At 44.3% G+C, this 19,372-nt stretch overlaps 1 protein-coding gene across 8 annotated transcripts in view; it reads right to left on the bottom strand.

Moving 5' to 3' along the window:
• LOC306924190 (focal adhesion kinase 1-like) overlaps window positions 1–19,372 on the bottom strand; it is a 108,051-nt gene that overhangs the window by 39,880 nt on the left and 48,799 nt on the right. For 5 of the 8 annotated variants that reach the window (XM_079502593.1, XM_079502595.1, XM_079502594.1 and 2 more), the window contains 2 exons: window positions 18,614–18,725; window positions 11,779–12,729 (listed from right to left, as the gene is read on the bottom strand). In XM_079502593.1, coding sequence (XP_079358719.1) covers window positions 11,779–12,729; window positions 18,614–18,725 — 1,063 coding nt within the window. The remainder of the gene's footprint in view (window positions 1–11,778; window positions 12,730–18,613; window positions 18,726–19,372) is intronic. The other 3 variants (XM_079502598.1, XM_079502600.1, XM_079502599.1) reach the window with 1 other exon arrangement.

The raw sequence follows: 19,372 nt of genomic DNA, 5'->3' as shown, positions 1-19,372 counted from the left end.
AAGGGCCGATCCGATACTTTTCCGATGACGATACAGTATCGGGATCTCTAATACTCGCTAATGTTCATGATAAAATACAAAAAATAACAAATAAATCTACTTGATTTGTGTCTCATAGGAGGCAGATATTTTTTAAACAAGATAAAAAATCCATCCATCCATCGGGTGTTCAACAGCATTGATCCAAAAATGGAGTTAGGTGGTTTCCTCCCAACAGAGACATATATATATATACATACATACATATAAAAAGCGACAATATCAAATATCCTAAAAATATCCCCTTCAAGGCTTGGGAGCGTCAGAGCGTTTACAGCACAATCATCCATCTCTATAGTTGTGCTTATTATAAACTACTAGCTATAGGCTATGTTCTGAGTGTATTATAGTAATAGTTACGCACACCACTTAAACCCCCCCCCCATTTTCCCCCCAAAAGCTTTATTGTCAGATCGCATGGCAGCCTGGAATCACTGACGGCTGCCATCATCACAGCCAGGAGCGTTTTTATTGCCAACTTATGAGGAATCCACGAGGAATGTGTTTTCACCCACGTGACGCAGTGACAGCCCAACATTAACCCGTTTTGGTCGGGAACCCCATTTTGGTGTTCTAAGTGTTATGTTATACTTTAGCTATTGGAAAATAGCAGATCTACAAGCTCGTAGCGCGGCACCGAGTGCCGCGCTACGAGCTTGTAGGTCTGCTATTTTCGAAAAATGGTGAAAATGTGCCTCAAATCTTTGAATATATAGTCTTTCAAACGTTTTTTTTAACTCAAATCTTTGCTTCTGGGGGGTCCCTGAAACAACATATTTTCAGATGGGGGTCGGCGGCCAATTACATATAATTTTGGGGGTCCTTGACTTGAAAATGTTTGAGAATGACATAGAAACATAGGGTTTTTCAGAAAACTGTCAGGATTCAGAAGACATGTGTAGATATCGACCTCGGATCTAAATGGGTTAAACGATTAAGGGAGTAAATCCCCGTCGTCTACGACGTGGTTTATGAGAGAAATGCCAGAGATCCTAAACAAACAGCCAGTTGTCCCCGCATCGCACGGGGAGAAGGACTGAGAGGGACAATATGACCCCTAGACCCAGTGCTTCTCAAAGTGGGGGTCCGGGGGGACCCCCAGGGGTCCTTGAGGGGGTTCTAGGGGGGGTCCCCATGCAGCTAAATGGATAGTTTGGAACCAAATGGGCCCTTATGGGTCTGTAACTCAAGAGAGTGTACAAATGGAACCAAACAAATGTTAATTACACTCTGAGTTAAATTAACATTGATGTTACGATATAAATGGGGGGTCTCAAGAGATATAAATGCCATTAAAAGAGGGGTCTGTAGACTAATGCATGTCAAAGTGGGGGGGTCGTTGAAATTAAACGGGTTGAGCATCACTGCTAGAGCCGTACAAATATACTCTTATGGGGACGAATTAGTGTCAATTTGGGGGTCCTTGACATGAAAACGTTTGGGAGTTTGGGGGGGTCCCCAGATGACAGTGAAGTGACAATTTTAAGGACTTTTAAGACCTTTTTAAGAAGAAAAGAAAGACCATTACTACATCAAAAGTAACCAACAAACGACACTATAATGCAATGCGAGGCGTTGTGAGCTTGTACATCGGCTATTTTCGCAAAAATATATCTGTGGAACCGACTAGTCAAACAAAATTGAATGCCTCAACTTCTACATCCCACGTGCTTGTCAGGATGGAGGGTCCCCAGTTAGGATTCTTTTGGGGGATCCCCACGGTTCAAAAAATATTTTTTTGGGGAGTCGTGTGGTCGTGTGGGTGGGCCACGTGCATTTTCAGAGCATGTTAAACAGGCGATTGTGTTCCGGCTCGGATCAATGGAACACCGTTTATTTATATTAATGCCATTTTTTCTTTATCATTGAAAATCCTCGTTCTTGACAATTATTTGGGGGCCCACTTGCAACATCCCCACGTTCCACCTTTCATGTGGATTTGTAGCCCCATCTACTGGTGAAGACAGGCACGCACGCACACACTCTCCCCGTCTACCAACAGGATTTACGATTGAATAGCAGAAATCCTTGCAAACAGCCTTAAAAACAACATCTACTGGGGAACAGTGTCCTGTTTTAGTTCTCTACAGAGGCCGAAATCCACCACACACACACACACACACACACACACACACACACACACACACACACACACACACACACACACACACACAGAGTAATTGCAATGTTTTCGTCGTTTTGTTTTTCTTTAAACCTTGCATCCCTCTGAGACACTCAGTAAGCCATAACTCAGCTGCATTAGGAATGTCAGGAATGCACAGCCACAGCTGTGTAATAAACCACTTAATCTCTCATGTATTCTCATGTCATCATACCAAAATAGCGAGAACATGGCGATCAACGTACCGTAGCACACAGCACCACGCATTGCGAGCTTGTAGGCTTCTTGTTTCTGTAGTTCAACCCCTTTTGGTGTTAGCATTATGTTATGCTTTAGCGGTTGAAAAATAGCAGATCTACAAGCTCATAGCGCGCCACCGAGTGGCGCGCTACGAGCTTGTAGGTCTGCTATTTTTTAAAAATCGTGAAAATGTGGCGCAAATCTTTGAATATATAGTCTTTCAGAGCGAACGTTTTTAACTCAAATATTTTCTTTTGCAGGCTATTTTTGAAAAATCGAAGAACGACTGACATAGAAACATAGCTTTTTCAGAAAACTGTCAGGATGTAGAAGACATTTTTAGAATCTGATCTCAGGTCAAAATGGGTTAAATAAATATGTTTTAAAAAAAAAAAACACTTAAGCCTATTATAATGACATGACCAGAATAATAGGGATGCCAAGTTGAAAGTGGTTCTCTTATAACAGCCACATGTGTTTGTATTGGCAGCAACACTGCGCTAATTGGGTGACTGATCCTCCCTCGTCTGTCCAAAACGGACTTTATTTTAGACATTTGATTCCGTTCCAACACGACATTTTGTCTGCTTGGATTTACAACCTTACACCCTGTAGACCCCAAACAATCAGTCTCGAACGGAATTAAGTGCATGCACGCACACACGCACACACAAACACAGTTATGCCGGTTAAGCAGGTGGGTCAGAGTGCATGGTCAGTGCTCCATGACCCTGGAGCACTGGTCTTGTCCACGGGACACTTTCTTTAACAGGGAGATTTATTCCTCTATTTGTCTATACTCAACTCTATATTATTTTATTTAAATACAGTAGGTATAGTATCTCCTTTCAATTTCCCATGGTATGTTATTATGCTACATGAATGAGGTTCGACTGTACATTTACGGGTGTAACAGTTAAAGCTGCTATAAGCAATAATATGTCAACATTTTTAATGACTTGTTTTTGGGGGGGTATTCAGACAGCCAGCAATAAGTAAAATGCTCGCTCCCAAAAAATGTAGTCTCTGTGAGACCTCTAGGGGCCACAATCTGCATTCAAAGATGTTCCTAGAAGCTTTGCCATTGGTCGGAAAGTCAGGAAGTAGACAGGCAAATCGACCAATGACAGAGCAGATTGCGGCCCCTAGATGTGTCACAGAGACTACATTTTTTGGGGGGAGCGTTTTACCCATTGCTGGCTGACTGAAAAAAAAAAAAAAAAAAAAAAAAAGAATTAACATTTTGACATATTATTGCTTATAGCAGCTTTAATCAAACAAATCAATTTAAAATATATTAATGACAAGTAAATCATCAATAATAAAAAACTACATGTTTTACGTTGCATACCAAAGTACGATATAAGGCTTACGTTGTTAATCGATTCATAAATAAGTCAATTAAATAAGATTAGTCACTTAATTTGCCATCAACATGTTTACACTGTATACGTCATAGTTTTGATGTTGGCAGATTATGACTCACACACTGCGCCAGAAACTCAATCCTACACAAACCCTTTCAGTGCACTTGCTTGATAATGTTGACACTTTCTCAACCATGCATATAAAACGTCTCGAGGTGGCGTTGACTCAGGGTCGGGGGAGGTGAAGGGTGAAGTTACAGCTGTTTCAGAACGAGGTGGTCACCTGCTAAAACCAGCATGTTTACTGTCCAGCACATACCAGCCGGGTCAAGGCGGCAGCGGGCCTGCAAAGCCAGCATTAATGCTGGCTTTGTTTGTTTGTTTTTTGAGTGGTTCAACCACTCCAAGGAACAGCAATGTCTGTGTTAACCTACCTATGTGACTGTGTGACTATGTGACTATGAGTACCAGACAGTAGGGGCAAAAGTTGCGCTGTTGTGCCAGAAACACAGAGAGAGAGAGATAGTGCTGCACTGTGGCCTGCTAATGAGAGAGAGAGAGAGAGAGAGAGAGAGAGAGAGAGAGAGAGAGAGAGAGAGAGGGGGGGGGGGGGGGGGGGGGGGGGGGGGCTACCTTTCGACTACCTTTTTTCACTGACAAAAACTAAATACAAACTAAGCTATGATGACTAAGACTATGACAAAAAATATATTGACAATTTTGTCAACAAATAAAAACCTGGCCTAAAATGACTTGTGGAGTAGAGATCCAATAGAACTAAAGGACAAGTCATTTTATGTTCGGTTGCGTTCGGGTGTTGCGCTCTGGAAATAGCAGATGAGACACTGAGACGAAATCAGGTTTGTTTCTCAAAATGGGATCTTTAGGAGGAGCGACTGTCCACACTGTTGTTTGATCTTTAGGAGGAGTGACTGTCCACACTGTTGTTTGGATCTTTAGGAGGAGCGACTGTCCACACTGTTGTTTGATCTTTAGGAGGAGCGACTGTCCACACTGTTGTTTGGATCTTTAGGAGGAGCGACTGTCCACACTGTTGTTTGGATCTTTAGGAGGAGTGACTGTCCACACTGTTGTTTGGATCTTTAGGAGGAGCGACTGTCCACACTGTTGTTTGGATCTTTAGGAGGAGCGACTGTCCACACTGTTGTTTGGATCTTTAGGAGGAGCGACTGTCCACACTGTTGTTTGATCTTTAGGAGGAGTGACTGTCCACACTGTTGTTTGATCTTTAGGAGGAGTGACTGTCCACACTGTTGTTTGGATCTTTAGGAGGAGTGACTGTCCACACTGTTGTTTGGATCTTTAGGAGGAGTGACTGTCCACACTGTTGTTTGGATCTTTAGGAGGAGCGACTGTCCACACTGTTGTTTGGATCTTTAGGAGGAGTGACTGTCCACACTGTTGTTTGGATCTTTAGGAGGAGCGACTGTCCACACTGTTGTTTGGATCTTTAGGAGGAGCGACTGTCCACACTGTTGTTTGGATCTTTAGGAGGAGCGACTGTCCACACTGTTGTTTGATCTTTAGGAGGAGTGACTGTCCACACTGTTGTTTGATCTTTAGGAGGAGTGACTGTCCACACTGTTGTTTGGATCTTTAGGAGGAGTGACTGTCCACACTGTTGTTTGGATCTTTAGGAGGAGCGACTGTCCACACTGTTGTTTGGATCTTTAGGAGGAGCGACTGTCCACACTGTTGTTTGATCTTTAGGAGGAGTGACTGTCCACACTGTTGTTTGGATCTTTAGGAGGAGTGACTGTCCACACTGTTGTTTGGATCTTTAGGAGGAGCGACTGTCCACACTGTTGTTTGGATCTTTAGGAGGAGTGACTGTCCACACTGTTGTTTGGATCTTTAGGAGGAGCGACTGTCCACACTGTTGTTTGGATCTTTAGGAGGAGCGACTGTCCACACTGTTGTTTGGATCTTTAGGAGGAGCGACTGTCCACACTGTTGTTTGCAAGTGATCAGATTATTAGATGTGTGTATTCAGACATGGTCGATGACATCTATCTGCGGTGGTGGTGCTAACCTAACGAAATAGGGCATTCACTTCCAGTCATTTTTACTAGTTGACTAGTTGCCTAGTTTACTAGTCGACTAGTTGTTTAACTACCTATTATGTAAAAAAAAAAAAAAAAAAAAACATTTAAAACGGTACATTTAAAAACTGTGTACATTGGTGACTATAATCTACCTGATCTTGAGGCCTACAAAATCGGGACAAAAAAAAAAGATTTTTTTTTGTTTTTCTTATCAACTAGTACCAACAAGGTCGACTAGTGGATTTACTAGTCTACTAGTAAACGAGTCGACTAGTTGCTTAATGCCCTACGACATACGCATGAGTAATGTCCACCTATCACTCAGTTGTACGATGGTGTCTGGAAAAAATAAAGATCTACAAGCTCACAACGCATCATGATGTGACACGTTATGAGTGTCCAGAATAATCTCTAGAAATCAGAGTTGAATTTAATTTCAAACCATCTGAATGTGGTTCAAATCTGTTCCCGGTATTTCTTTGTTTTTGCTAAGACTTGGAAAAACCAATGTAATTCCAATCGGGATGTGGGCTGCCAGTAGTAAAAAAAATGGTAAATGGTGCATTTATATAGCGCCTTTATCCAAGGCGCTTTACATAGATTGTGCATTACATTCACCCATTCAAACACACATTCATACACTGATGGCGGCGGAAACCATGCAAGGTTCCAACCAGCACATCAGGAGCAATTAGGGGTTCAGTGTCTTGCTCAAGGACACTTTGACACTAACTCTGGGGAGCCCGGGTCCGAACTGGCGACCTTGCGGTTACCATCCGGAAACTCTACCCCTGAGCCACCGCCGCCCCCAGTGTGAACACAGCCTACAAACAAGCCTCATCCCTGGACGCTAGTAATAGTATACCCACTAAGCCTCTCCGATACTCTCCTCCATGCATTTCTTCAACGCCTCCGTCCAGCAGTCATTCAAGGTGACAGAATACAGCACAGGATGCATCAACAATGCTTCACCACAATGCATTCCAACCTTAGAGTATATATGAATAGAGACGGCACCCGGAGGAAACCCTGAGGCGCAATGGACATAGTGGCCGAATTTGGTATTGCAGCGCTGGGCCAAGAACATGAACGCGCTGGTCCGTTGACTATCATTGCGCACGTTCACGATGACACGTGAGCGCGGTTTCAGTGCAATGGCAGTGCCATCATGTCTTTGGCCCAATCAATCCCAGAATGCACTCTGTTCCTAACCGGAAGGAGGAGTGAAATCGCCTCATGCGCTTCTGAGCAACTTAATGCAAGTGGATGGAAGGAGAACTCGGGTGCCGTCTCTATTCATATATACTCTAAGATTCCAACCAGTCGACTAAAACTAAGACGAAAAAATATTTTTTTTTCACTGGCTAAAACTAAATGGAAACTAAATGAAAACTAAGCTATGATGACTAAAACCAAGACTAAATATATTAACAATTTCGTCAACAAATAAAAACTACACTAAAATGTTAGGAAGCCACTAGTGGACAAGAGATTTCATTTTATACTTGGTTGCATGCTGAAAATAGCCGATCTTGTAGATCGGCTATTTTCAGCAAGTGTAAAAGCAGTCATTACGACGGCATCAAGGCCCGCCAAAATACATATTAGTTGACCAAATCAACTGTATATTTAGTCGGCTAAAATCGCATGACACCTAGTCGACTAAAACTAGACTAACACTAAAACAATCCATGTGACTAAAATGTCACTAAAACTAAATTAAGTTTCATTCCAAAGACTACGACTAAACTAAAATAGAAAATTTGCTGCCAAAAACAACACAGATTCCAACTAGAAAAAGTGCCCTTCCGGGCACAGGTCTCCACCAGGAGGATAGGAGTGTGTGTGATGTTTGGCAAAATGTTTAGGAGTAATGTTTAGGAGCCTTTGATGGCAATTAGATGATTTGAGGCATTTTGTTCCAAAAATGTGTTTTGCAAAAATCAACCTGTTGGTGGCGCTATAACAGGCCAATGTGAAAAGGGTGGGATATATTCCTCAGCCTAGTAAGAAAATGTGTGAAAGATTTCACGTAAATTGTATGCTGCGTTCATGATTTGAGGCTTTTGTTCAAAACGGGGCAATCTTGCAAACTGTGAAAGCCAATTATAGCCAATTAGGATGGAATATGAAATATTGGACAGATCCGACTTGAGCACATGACCATAGAGATACTGTGTAACGATTTGTGAGATTTGTGGACAGAATCTGGAGGAGTAATATCAAAAAAGGTGTTTTACAAAAGTCAGCCTCCTGGTGGCGCTATAAAAGGCAGATGCGGAAATTGCAGGTCAAAGGTTTGTCCTTGGCCACTAGGGAGTGTGCATGCAACGTTTCACGCAGATCGGTGCAGTTCTAGGTAAAAATGTGAAAAGCTGCCTCATGGTGGCGCTATAACAGGCCGTTCTGGAAAATGCGGGGCAGAGGTTCATCGTTGCCATCCAGGGAGTGTGTGTGCAAAGTTTGGCATCGACCGGGTTAACGGTGCCGGAGATTAGCTGGTAACGGACGGACGGAAGGACGGACACACACACGGACGGACGGACACACACACGGACGGAGTGCAAAACATACTCTCTCCCCATGCCTTCGGCCTGGTGGAGACAACCAGTGTCAAAGCTAAGCTAATGCTATCTATCCTGGTGAAGTATCCCTTCCTTTGCACTGCAGGCTATAGCGTAGCGACGCACTGGGAAAATAAGTCATTGCTGTTGAATTCGTTCACAGCAACATCAGTTCTGCTTTTGGGTTTCGGCCTAGCATAAAAATAGCGCGTCGACGTCATTTCTCGAACATCTGTAATAATATAATTACACTTCGAAAATTCCATGAGAGCTAGACAGGTCAGACTATAAGCGCAGTGGAATTGGGATTTAGTGCAGGAATCTGCAGCGGGACACACACACACACACACACGCACGCACGCACGCACGCACGCACGCACGCACGCACGCACGCACGCAACTGTGAGGACATCTACATGGCATGGCACACACACACCTGTGCAATTATGAAGGGTGAGGTCATTTGAGCTTGCCAATTGTGCCCAACGCGCGGGGTGCAGCAAAGACATTGCAGTCACACTCGCTAAGTATAACATTTACACTAGTCAGTGGTGTTGGTTCGTGCTGTATTGGAACAAAACAATGTACAACAAAAAATGATGATAGTTAGATTTGGTTGAGTTCACGCCTAAATTACCGGAGGCCCCTTTTGCACCAGGGTTCAACCGGTTTCATTCTTCTTTTTTTTCACAACTAATTTTGAACCAAACGTTGGTTCGGAACTCGTACAATTTTTTTTTTTAAACGTGCTCAGTAAAAAAAAAAAAAAAAACATTTCGCCTGATATCATTGAGGACGTAGTATTCCTTCGGATTGGGTTCGGAAACGGTTAAAAAAAAACGTCAACAAGATCCCAGGCAAGTCTAGGGACTTTTAGTGCTTGTTTAGAGTACGATGTTTGTTTCAAGGAGTGAGGCGCCCCTCACTTCACACGAGTGTGCTGTTTACAAAAAGAGTGAAACTAGCTGATACGGATACTTTTGCGCGACACTGTCACGCGACAAAGTCTAAAATAGGGCAATGATTCACGTATTCAAAACAAAACTAGAAAAACTTAAAAAACACGCACTACGGTTTCGTTCTTTTTTTTTTTCACACCTAATTTTTAACCAAACGTTGGTTCGGAACTCGTACAAAAAAATAAAAATAAAACGTGCTGAAGTGGGAACCACAGTGGGCGTGTCACTTTTCAGTGACAGACGTCGAAATTAAAAAAAATGTCTTCTAAATCCCGATGTTTCCTATGTATGTTTCTATATCAGTGGTGCTCAATATTTCATGTCAAGGAACCCAACATTTTTATGTAATTGGCCGCTGAACCCCATCTAAAAATATGTTGTTCCAGGGACCCCCCCCCAGAAGCAAAGATTTGAGTTAAAATATAAAAAAATATATATTCCAAATTTGCGACACGACTTTTCAAAAATAGCAGACCTACAAGCTCGTAAGCGCGCCACTCGGTGGCGCGCTATGAGCTTGTAGGTCTGCTATTTTTCAATAGCTAAATTATAACATAATGTTTAAAACACCAAAAGGGGTTCCAGTCCAGAACAGGTTAAAAAACTAAAGAACGGAACCAGTTCTAGAACCAAAGTTGTTTTGGTGGAAAAAGGGGACCATACTGAGGTGTCTGGAACTGTTTTGTAACGCGTCAAGCTATTCAACATCTACCAGGCCAGGAATCTTAAGTTTTGACAAGCAAAACATTTCTTACTGGTAAATGATTGCTTGGATGTTAATACCTCCATCTTCAGTCAATAATATCGTCGCTATCGGGCGGCCGCGGAAACCTTGTTATGTCCAAAAGCATGACTTACAGGAACAATTATCTGTGTTCCAAAAGTTACTTGGAAACTATTCTGCCAATTCTGGGGAATGTAGTTATTATTTAGTCACACTAGTCTCTCCTCGGAGTCAAGAGACAGCCTGTTGGCTCACACAATCATTCTCAAATGCTTCTGCCCAGTGTTGTTTTTGGCAGCAAATTTTGATTTTAGTTTTAGTCACATGAGTCTCTTGAATGGTTTTCATTTCAGTCACATTTTAGTCACCTGGAATGTTTTAGTGTTGGTCTAGTTTTGGTCGACTAAATATAAGATTTTAGTCGACTAAATCTACAGTTGATTTAGTCGAACAAAATGTATTTTGTTCGACTAAAACGGCCTTGATTCCGTCGTAATGACTGTTTTTTTTTTCACTTGCTGAAAATAGACGATCTACAAGGCTTGTAGATAGTCTATTTTCAGCATGCAACTAATTGTAAAATTACTTATACTGGATCTCTTGTCCACTATAGTCCCTTCCTAACATTTTAGTCTAGTTTTCATTTGTTGACAAAATTGTCAGTATATTTAGTCTTAGTTTTAGTCATCATAGCTTCGTTTCCATTTAGTTTTCGTCAGTGGAAAAAGGTAGTCGACGAACAATTTTCGTCTTAGTTTCAGTCGACGAAATCAACACTGCTTCTGCCTAACAGTTTCTACATCGGAAACACTGAAGAGCCGCAGAAAGCGGACGTCCCGTCCCCCGGCCCACCACCTCCGTTAAATAATTGCATCGTACATCCAATTAGTACGAAACCTATCTAGCTTAGCTGCTTAGCGGAAAAATATATTTTTACGAACGGAAATGACAACCCAAACCCTACACGACATATCACACCACTGCAACAACCGCAAAAAAATGTTTTGTTGCGTCTTGACCCATTGGTGTGGTTTGGGCTTTAGGGCGCGTAATTACAGCCTCTGCAGCATTTGAAGATGTTGTTTGATAGTCTATATTTAGTCACAAGCGTTTGTTAATATTTTTCATTGGTTAAATATTTATAAAACCCACAGATATAACTAACCACATTCAACCTGCATGGTGTCTCCCTCAAAAAATGTTTTTGAGGGGCGCTAGCTAGTGCTCCAACGTCGGGCCCTTGTAAATTATGTCATATGGCAGCCAAGTCTATGGTCAATTATGACGTAAAAAACTAGTACGATGTTTGTTTAAAGGAGTGAGGCGCCCCTCACTTCACACGAGTGTGACGTTTACAAAAAGAGTGAAACTAGCTGATCTACGGATCAGCGGATACGGATACTTTTGCGCGACGCTGTCACGCGACAAAGTCTAAAATAGGGCAATGATTTACGTATGCAAAACAAAACTAGAAAAACGTAAAACACAAACTACGGAGATGCGAGGTTTGCGTGCCCGACAGTGGCGATATTCAACTGCTGGTTGAAGTGGTGCTCTGGCGGCGAGCCAGGCTGGAACCATAGCAACAACTATGCAAATGGCCCAGGCCTCCTATAAGTTCCAGACGCCTCAGGGGTGGCATTTCTGTTTCTCGATGTTTTGTTTAGGTGGTAAACACTAACTCTAAAATCACCTGCCTCATAGGAACTGTGAGGAACAAAGGCGGGTTTGTCTGGACGGGTACCGGCGGGGCAGCGAGGGTGGAGCGGGGGGCTCGTCTCGGCAGTCGGAGCGGGTCTGGAGGCTGTCGGTTCGGTCGGAGGAGGAGGAGGAGGAGAGGTCGTGAGGAGGGAGGAGTAGGTATGATGAGGGAGAAAGAGGGCTCTGTCGCTCTGGGAAAGGGAGGGGTCCCCGATGGCGCGGAACCCTGGGGTCTCCCGGTCCCCACCCGGCTGCACCGCAGGGTGCCAGGGCCGGGGGAGAGAGAGCGCGGTGGCTTGAGAGCGCGGCTGACACGTGGTGGCGTGTGGGCAGCTGCAGCCGAGGAGGAGGCTGGGATTGGAAAGGGGCGGCGGGGAGGGAAACGCGGGCTCGGTCTGGGCCTGGAGATGTGGCTGTTTCTGGGCATGGAGATGTGGATGCTTCTGGGGATGGTGCCGAGGAGGAGGGCTATGGTTACAGTACTGGCTGAGCTGGCGGGGGAGAGAGGAGGTATACCGGAGGGTCTGGGGGTGGGAGTTTGACTGGCTCTGGGGCAGAGGGCGAGGGTAGGAATAGTGGCCTGAGAGTTCGGGGGAGTCGTCAGTAACGGGGCGGGGGTCAGGGTGGAAGGCGGCGGCGGCAGCGCGGGGCTCCGAACGCAGATGGGACGCCTGGCGATCGTAGCGGGGAAGACTGTGCCAAGCGGGTGGGTGAGGAGGAGGAGGGGGGCGGGAGTCAGAGGAAGAGGAGGGAGATCTAGTAGGAGGAGGAGGAGCAGGAGGAGGCTGTCCGAGGCAGAGGGAGAGCTGGGAGGCAAAGCGTTGGTTTAATTGGTGGCGATGGTGGTGGTGATCATGCTGAGGATGAAGGTGTTGGTGATGATGAAGGCCCGGAGCAGACAGGCAGTTCAGACTGAGGCTCGGCTGCAGGGTGGGATGGCGGCTGGGCTGCACACACACACACACACACACACACACACACACACAGACAGACAGACAGACGGGCAGACAGACAGACAGACAGACAGACAGACAGGGGGAAGGAAGGAAGAGACAGGGGAGTGAAAGGAGAAGCAGAGCAGCAAGACAGGAGGGCTATAACAGCATGCCAGAGTGAGGGAAAAGGAACAGCGCAGACTAGAGCGACAGCCTCGGAGAAGAGACGCTATAATAAATCCACATCAAAGCCATAATAATGATATAATTTATCATGTATAATATTATCAGGGGTTCGGCATCTGAGCCACACGGACCACCATTTTGATGAGATCTATAGCCTCGCAGACCAAAGACTAAAGAGTATATTTTGTTGTCGTTGGATAGGATTTGGTCCACAATTCCATGTATTGATGTGGTACCTTTAGGAGCGGCAACAGGCATTGATGAAAAAATAACAATTATTCTACATTCTCTAGACCGTAGACTTCTTGTACATTTAAGTATTGCAGATGTTTAACAATAATGCAACTCTTGAGAGCGTAAAATTAAACCAAATGGACCCGTATGGGTTAATTTGGTTTCATTTTACACTCTCAAGAGTTAACCCATTTTGGGCGGGAACCCCTTTTGGTGTTTTAAACAGTATGTTATAATTTAGCTATTGAAAAATAGCAGATCTACAAGCTCATAGCGTGCCACCGAGTGGCGCGCTACGAGCTTGTAGGCCTGCTATTTTTGAAAAATCGTGAAAATATTTATTATAGAAAACTGGAGGATTTAGAAGATTTTTTTTTAAATTTTGAGGTCAGGCCTAAATGGGTTAAAGATCTAATAAGGGTCCATTTGGTTACCAACTCTCCATCATTTAGCTGGGGACCACCTGGAACCCCCTCAAGGACCACTGATGTATATATTATTGTATTAAATGTAGGTAAAGAAAATGAGATTTGAGTCGTGACCCATACAAATCGGTCTATGACCCAGAAATGGGTCCCGACCCACTGTCTGGGAAGCATTGAGTTAGAAAACAGCTCCATTTGTAAAAAAAATAAAGCATCAGCACCTTGGCCTCGGCAGATAATATACGGCGGTGGCTGTTGGCCACAGAAGCAGTCGACACATGTTTGGGGGTAAGTAAGAGCCATAGGGAGGGCTATGCAGTACACCGCCGCACTCACTCAAAGCAGCTGGGGCAACAAGCTGTGAAGGTCGGGGCGGAGGAGGAGGAGGGGGGTGAAAGAGGAAAGGGGGTGAGAGGGAGGAGGAGGAGGAGGAGGAGGAGGAGGTGCTAGGGTGGGGCAGGGTGGGTGGGCAAAGGAGGGCGAACTCTTCTTTGTCGGGAGCAAAATCTCTCCGACACATCCATCCATCCATCCATCCAGTTCTAATTGCAGGGTTTCAGAGTCGGGTCGGTTCAAAGTTGGAAGTTTTATGGAAACTGTGAGACGCAGCACAGAAATAAACACCGCTGTTCCATTATTCAATTTTCCCAAGGCATCTTGACGGGCATGTGGCGCTCAGTGACGTCATGGCAAGACACTGTACCACACTGTACTGTACTGTACGTGACTTTCACTGCATTCTATGTATGTGTACAGTATTGTATTTGTAACATAAAAACTGTACCGTTGCTTCGGTCGATGCCAAACTTTGCACACGCACTCCCTGGATGCCAACGATGAACCTCTGCCCCACATTTTCCAGAACGGCCTGTTATTGCGCCACCAGGAGGCCGACTTTTGTAAAACACATTTTTTAATATTACTCCTCCATATTTTGTCCAAAACTCCCGCAAATCGTTACACAGTATCTCTATAGTCATGTGCTCAAGACGGATCTGTCCGATATTTCATATTCCATCCTGATTGTCTAACATCGGCTTTCAGAATTTGCAGGATTGGCCCGTTTTGAACAAAAAGCCTCAAATCGTGAACGCGGCGTGCAATTTACGTGAAATCTTTCACAGACGTTCCTACTAGGCTGAGGAATATATCCCACCCTTTTCACAATTGGCCTGTTATAGCGCCACCAACAGGTGGATTTTTGAAAAACACATTTTTGGAACAAAATGCCTCAAATCATCCAATTGGCATCCAAGGCGTCAGAAGAAATGGAACCCTTTTCACATTGGCCTATTATAGCACCACCAGGAGGTGCACAACCTGACCTGCCCTGGTGGAGACCTGTGCCCCGAGGGGCACTTTATCTAGTTTCAATGTGTCATCGTGTGAACCCTGGTCGACAAACGTTAGCCGGTGACAACCTCAAAGTTAACAATGTGAGCTTGTAGATCACCTTAACACTTAGGCCGCTATCATTTATTGAAAAATTAGGATCTAATTCACGCCAGCATTTTTTTTATTTGAGCTCTTATTTTGAAAAGCCGCCATTTCCGGTCCATGAGCAGTAGTCATAACCATGGAAACTACACAGAGCGGACAGGCCTTGTTTACAATCTGAAGCCAGACCGGAGCTCTGGAGAGCTCTACATCGTCAGATCTGTGCCGTCAAAGAAACGCTGTTTTGACCAAAATGCCATCTGGGACAAGGAATAGGAGATACAGGCGATTGAAAGAAATTGATAGAATGGATTCTTATGGCGACGACGATCTAAGATGGGCGATCCAGTGCTGTGCTAACAACACAGCTAGCTAACCGGCTAACGTGAGTAGCATTCTGGCTCGAGCAATCGAACGTGCCATAAAAGCGCAATTGCCGAAGGCCGTCGGCAATGGCGTTAAGCGTCAGTATAAAAATTAGGCTTCAATTGACTTTAATTGTCGGCAATGGCGCTGAAAGTATTAAGTATGACATGCGCCAAAATAAGGACGCTAAATAGGCACGCTTAGGGTTCATATTGTCAGTCACCACTGACCCATTAACCCATTTTGGGCGGGAACCCTTTTGGTGTTAGCATTATGTTATGCTTTAGCTATTGAAAAATAGCAGATCTACAAGCTTGTAGGTCTGCTATTTTTGAAAAATCGAAGAACGACTGACATAGAAACATAGCTTTTTCAGAAAACTGTCAGGATGTAGAAGACATTTTTAGAATCTGATCTCAGGTCAAAATGGGTTAAGGACAGGAACCCCTTTTAGTGGTTTAAGCATTATATTAGCTATTGGAAAATAGCAGATCTACAAGCTCATAGCGCGGCACTCGGTGCCGAGCTTGTAGATCTACTATTTTCGAAAAATTGTGAAAATATTCTTTCAGAGCGAATGTTTTTAACTCAAATCTTTGCTTCTGGGGGGTCCCTGGAACAACATATTTTCAGATAGGGGGTCGGTGGGCAATTACATATAATTTCCGGGGTCCTTAATCACATGAAATAGTTTGAGGAACACTGTCATAGAAACATAGAAAACTGTCATGATTTAGAAGCATTCTTTTTTTTTTTTTTTATGGTGTTTTTTTGACAGGTCTTCCATAAAGCCTGCCATTCTCTGTCTATGGCGTGGGATTTCCCCTCTACACACACACCATCTACAGGCATGTACAGAGACGTTCATAATTCATACACTAACAACTTAATTTAGTGTACTGTATGTACAGTATGTCTACGTGCACGCTGGCGTAAATCCCCTGCTGTATTCTGAAAGACCATAATCACATTAAATTATCTGCAACAAGCAGTTCCAATCCACATAAAACAATAGGTGAAATGCTATACGACATTATAGTAACTTCATTTGAAACTTCTTTTTTGGACGGTTCTTGGTTTATGCACATTTATAACTAGAAAAAGTGCCCTTCTGGGCACAGGTCTCCACCAGGAGGATGTTTGTGTGTGTGTGTGTGTGTGTGTGTGTGTGTGTGTGTGTGTGTGTGACGCGGCTTGGCCTGTTGTAGCGCCACCATGAGGCTGATTTGAAAACTGTCAAGTGGCATTTCTTCCTCAGCCTAGTGGGAATATGCATGCACAGTTTCACCGCAATCGGACGCTGCGTTGAGTAATTGTGGCAATTTGTAAAAAACGGGTACAAAGCGGGCTACTCCTGAAAGGTTTAGAAGTCAATCGTAGGCAATGAAGGTGGATTATAAGAAATCAAACAAACGCGTCTTGATCACATGACTATGGAGAGCATGTGTACCGATTTGCGTGAAATTTGGATCAAATCTGAAGGAGTAATATTAGAAAATGTGTTTTACATATGTCGGCCTCCTGGTGGCGCTATAAAGAGCAGATGTGAAAAATTCCATGCAAAGGTTTTTCCTTGGCCTCTAGGGAGTTGGCATACAAAGTTATCCACAGATCCGTGCAGTTAGAGGTAAAAGCACTTTTTGGCGAGTTATAGCGCCACCATGAGACCGAGTTGAAATGTTTCACTTGGCATTTCTTCCTCGGCCTAGTGGGAATGTGTGTGCACAATTTCACGGAAATCACACGATGTGTCCATGATTTGCAGCATTTTGTTTGAAACTGAGCCCTCCTGCAAACTTTGGAAGCCAATCTTAGCCAATCAGGATGGAGTCTGAGAAATCTGAAAGACCCGTTTGGTTGAATGGCTCTAGAGAGACTGTGTACCAATTTGCGTGATGTTTGGACAAAATCTGTAGGTGTACTGTTCAAAAACTTGTTTTGCACAAAGCGGCCTCCTGGTGGCGCTCTGGCCGTTCTGGAAATTCTGGGGCAGAGGTTCATCATTGGCTTCAAGGGAGTGTGTGTGCAAAATTTTACATCGACCGGGTTAACGGTGCCGGAGATTAGCTGTTCACAGACGGACACACACACACACACACACACACACGGACGGACACACGGACGGACGGAGTGCAAAACATACTCTCTCCCCATGCCTTCGGCCTGGTGGAGACAATAAAGCTTTTAAGAATGATTATCAAGAAAAGGGGTATCTTTGAAAGACAAAGAAGAGAGCACACTGTCGGACACTTGCCAAAATGTTGGTCGACGTGTGTTCTGCTGTCCTAAATAACACATTTGTAGGGGTTAGGGCATTGTATAAAAACGGCGCGGATTCCCCCCAGACATTCGCCCCCCCCTGGGGTCAAGTTCAAGCTACGCCCATGGCTTAGACCTTCATCAGGACAGACAATGATTGATTGTCTGTCCTGATGAAGGTCCAAGCGACCGAAACACACACACACACACACACACACACACACACACACACACACACACACACACACACACACACACACACACACACACACACACACACACACACACACACACACACACACACACACACACACACACACACACACACACACACACACACACACACACACACACACACACACACACACAGTGTGTTATGAGCTTGTAGATTGCAGCTTTTTCAAACCACTTAAACCCACTAGACTAAGGGCCCTATTTTCGTCGGTGCCTTATACTCCTTATCCTTGAAGTTCTTTGATTTGATTCATTTTTTGAGGGGTGCTAGCCCCTCCTATATACAGCTCTTTGTCCTAACTCGTGTCACATTTGCCATTGCCAATGAAAGGAGAATTTACGTCATAGATGTCTGAGCAAATCTGCTTTTTGTGTAACATTTTTTGAGTTGTGTAAACCACTCCAACAACTGGCTTTGTTAGTTTACGTGTCCACGTGTCCACGTGTTTGGTTGCTATGGTCACTCAGTTCACGCGGGTGTGATTTCATTACGTCAGACCACAGCTGATCAGGCTATATAATACACGGGTGTGATTTTTGAGTGGTGTAAACCACTCCTACGACTGGCTTTGTTAGTTTACGTGTCTGTCTGTCTGTGCTCAAAAAATGAGCATGGTTGCTACGGTCACCCAGTTCACCCGGGTGTGATTTCATTACGTCAGACCACAGCTGATCAGGCTATATAAGACCTTACACCACTCAGTTCACACGGGTGTGATTTTTTTAGTTTGGGTGGTGTAATCAGTGTGTCTTACTTTGGGTGGTGCCTCGTCGGAGCCTCCAGAGTCCCAGGACACCGTCACCTGTCTCCTCATCTCCATCCTGCTCCTCTCCAGCTGCTGAGCCTTCTCCTCTTCTAAGATGGTACTGCAGCGAAAACAAACACACCTCATCTATGAATTATGGCTGTCACCATCAAGACATTTCAGTTGACGATCAATTTCCATCAAAAAACTGAAATTGCGATTAAGGGTACATTGGAACATCAAAAATATACATCTCCGTTTGCCTTTTAGGCTTTGTAAACAAAGATTGCACAGGGTAGATATGGCAAATAACTTAAATAGCCTATACAAAGAAATGACTGACAATGACTCGAGCACTGCAACACACAACACAACACAACACACAACCACACACTTCAGCTGGAGCACTGCAACACACAACACAACACACACAACCACACACTTCAGCTGGAGCACTGCAACACACAACACAACACACACAACCACACACTTCAGCTGGAGCACTGCAACACACAACACAACACACACAACCACACACTTCAGCTGGAGCACTGCAACACACAACACAACACACACAACCACACACTTCAGCTGGAGCACTGCAACACACAACACACAACACAACACACACAACCACACACTTCAGCTGGAGCACTGCAACGCAACACACAACACAACACACACAACCACACACTTCAGCTGGAGCACTGCAACGCAACACACAACACAACACACACAACCACACACTTCAGCTGGAGCACTGCAACA

This window comes from Electrona antarctica, assembly GCF_951216825.1.
Source record: "Electrona antarctica genome assembly, chromosome: 6".
Classification (NCBI taxonomy): Eukaryota; Metazoa; Chordata; class Actinopteri; order Myctophiformes; family Myctophidae; genus Electrona; species Electrona antarctica.
This window is presented reverse-complemented; position numbering and strand designations above follow the sequence as displayed.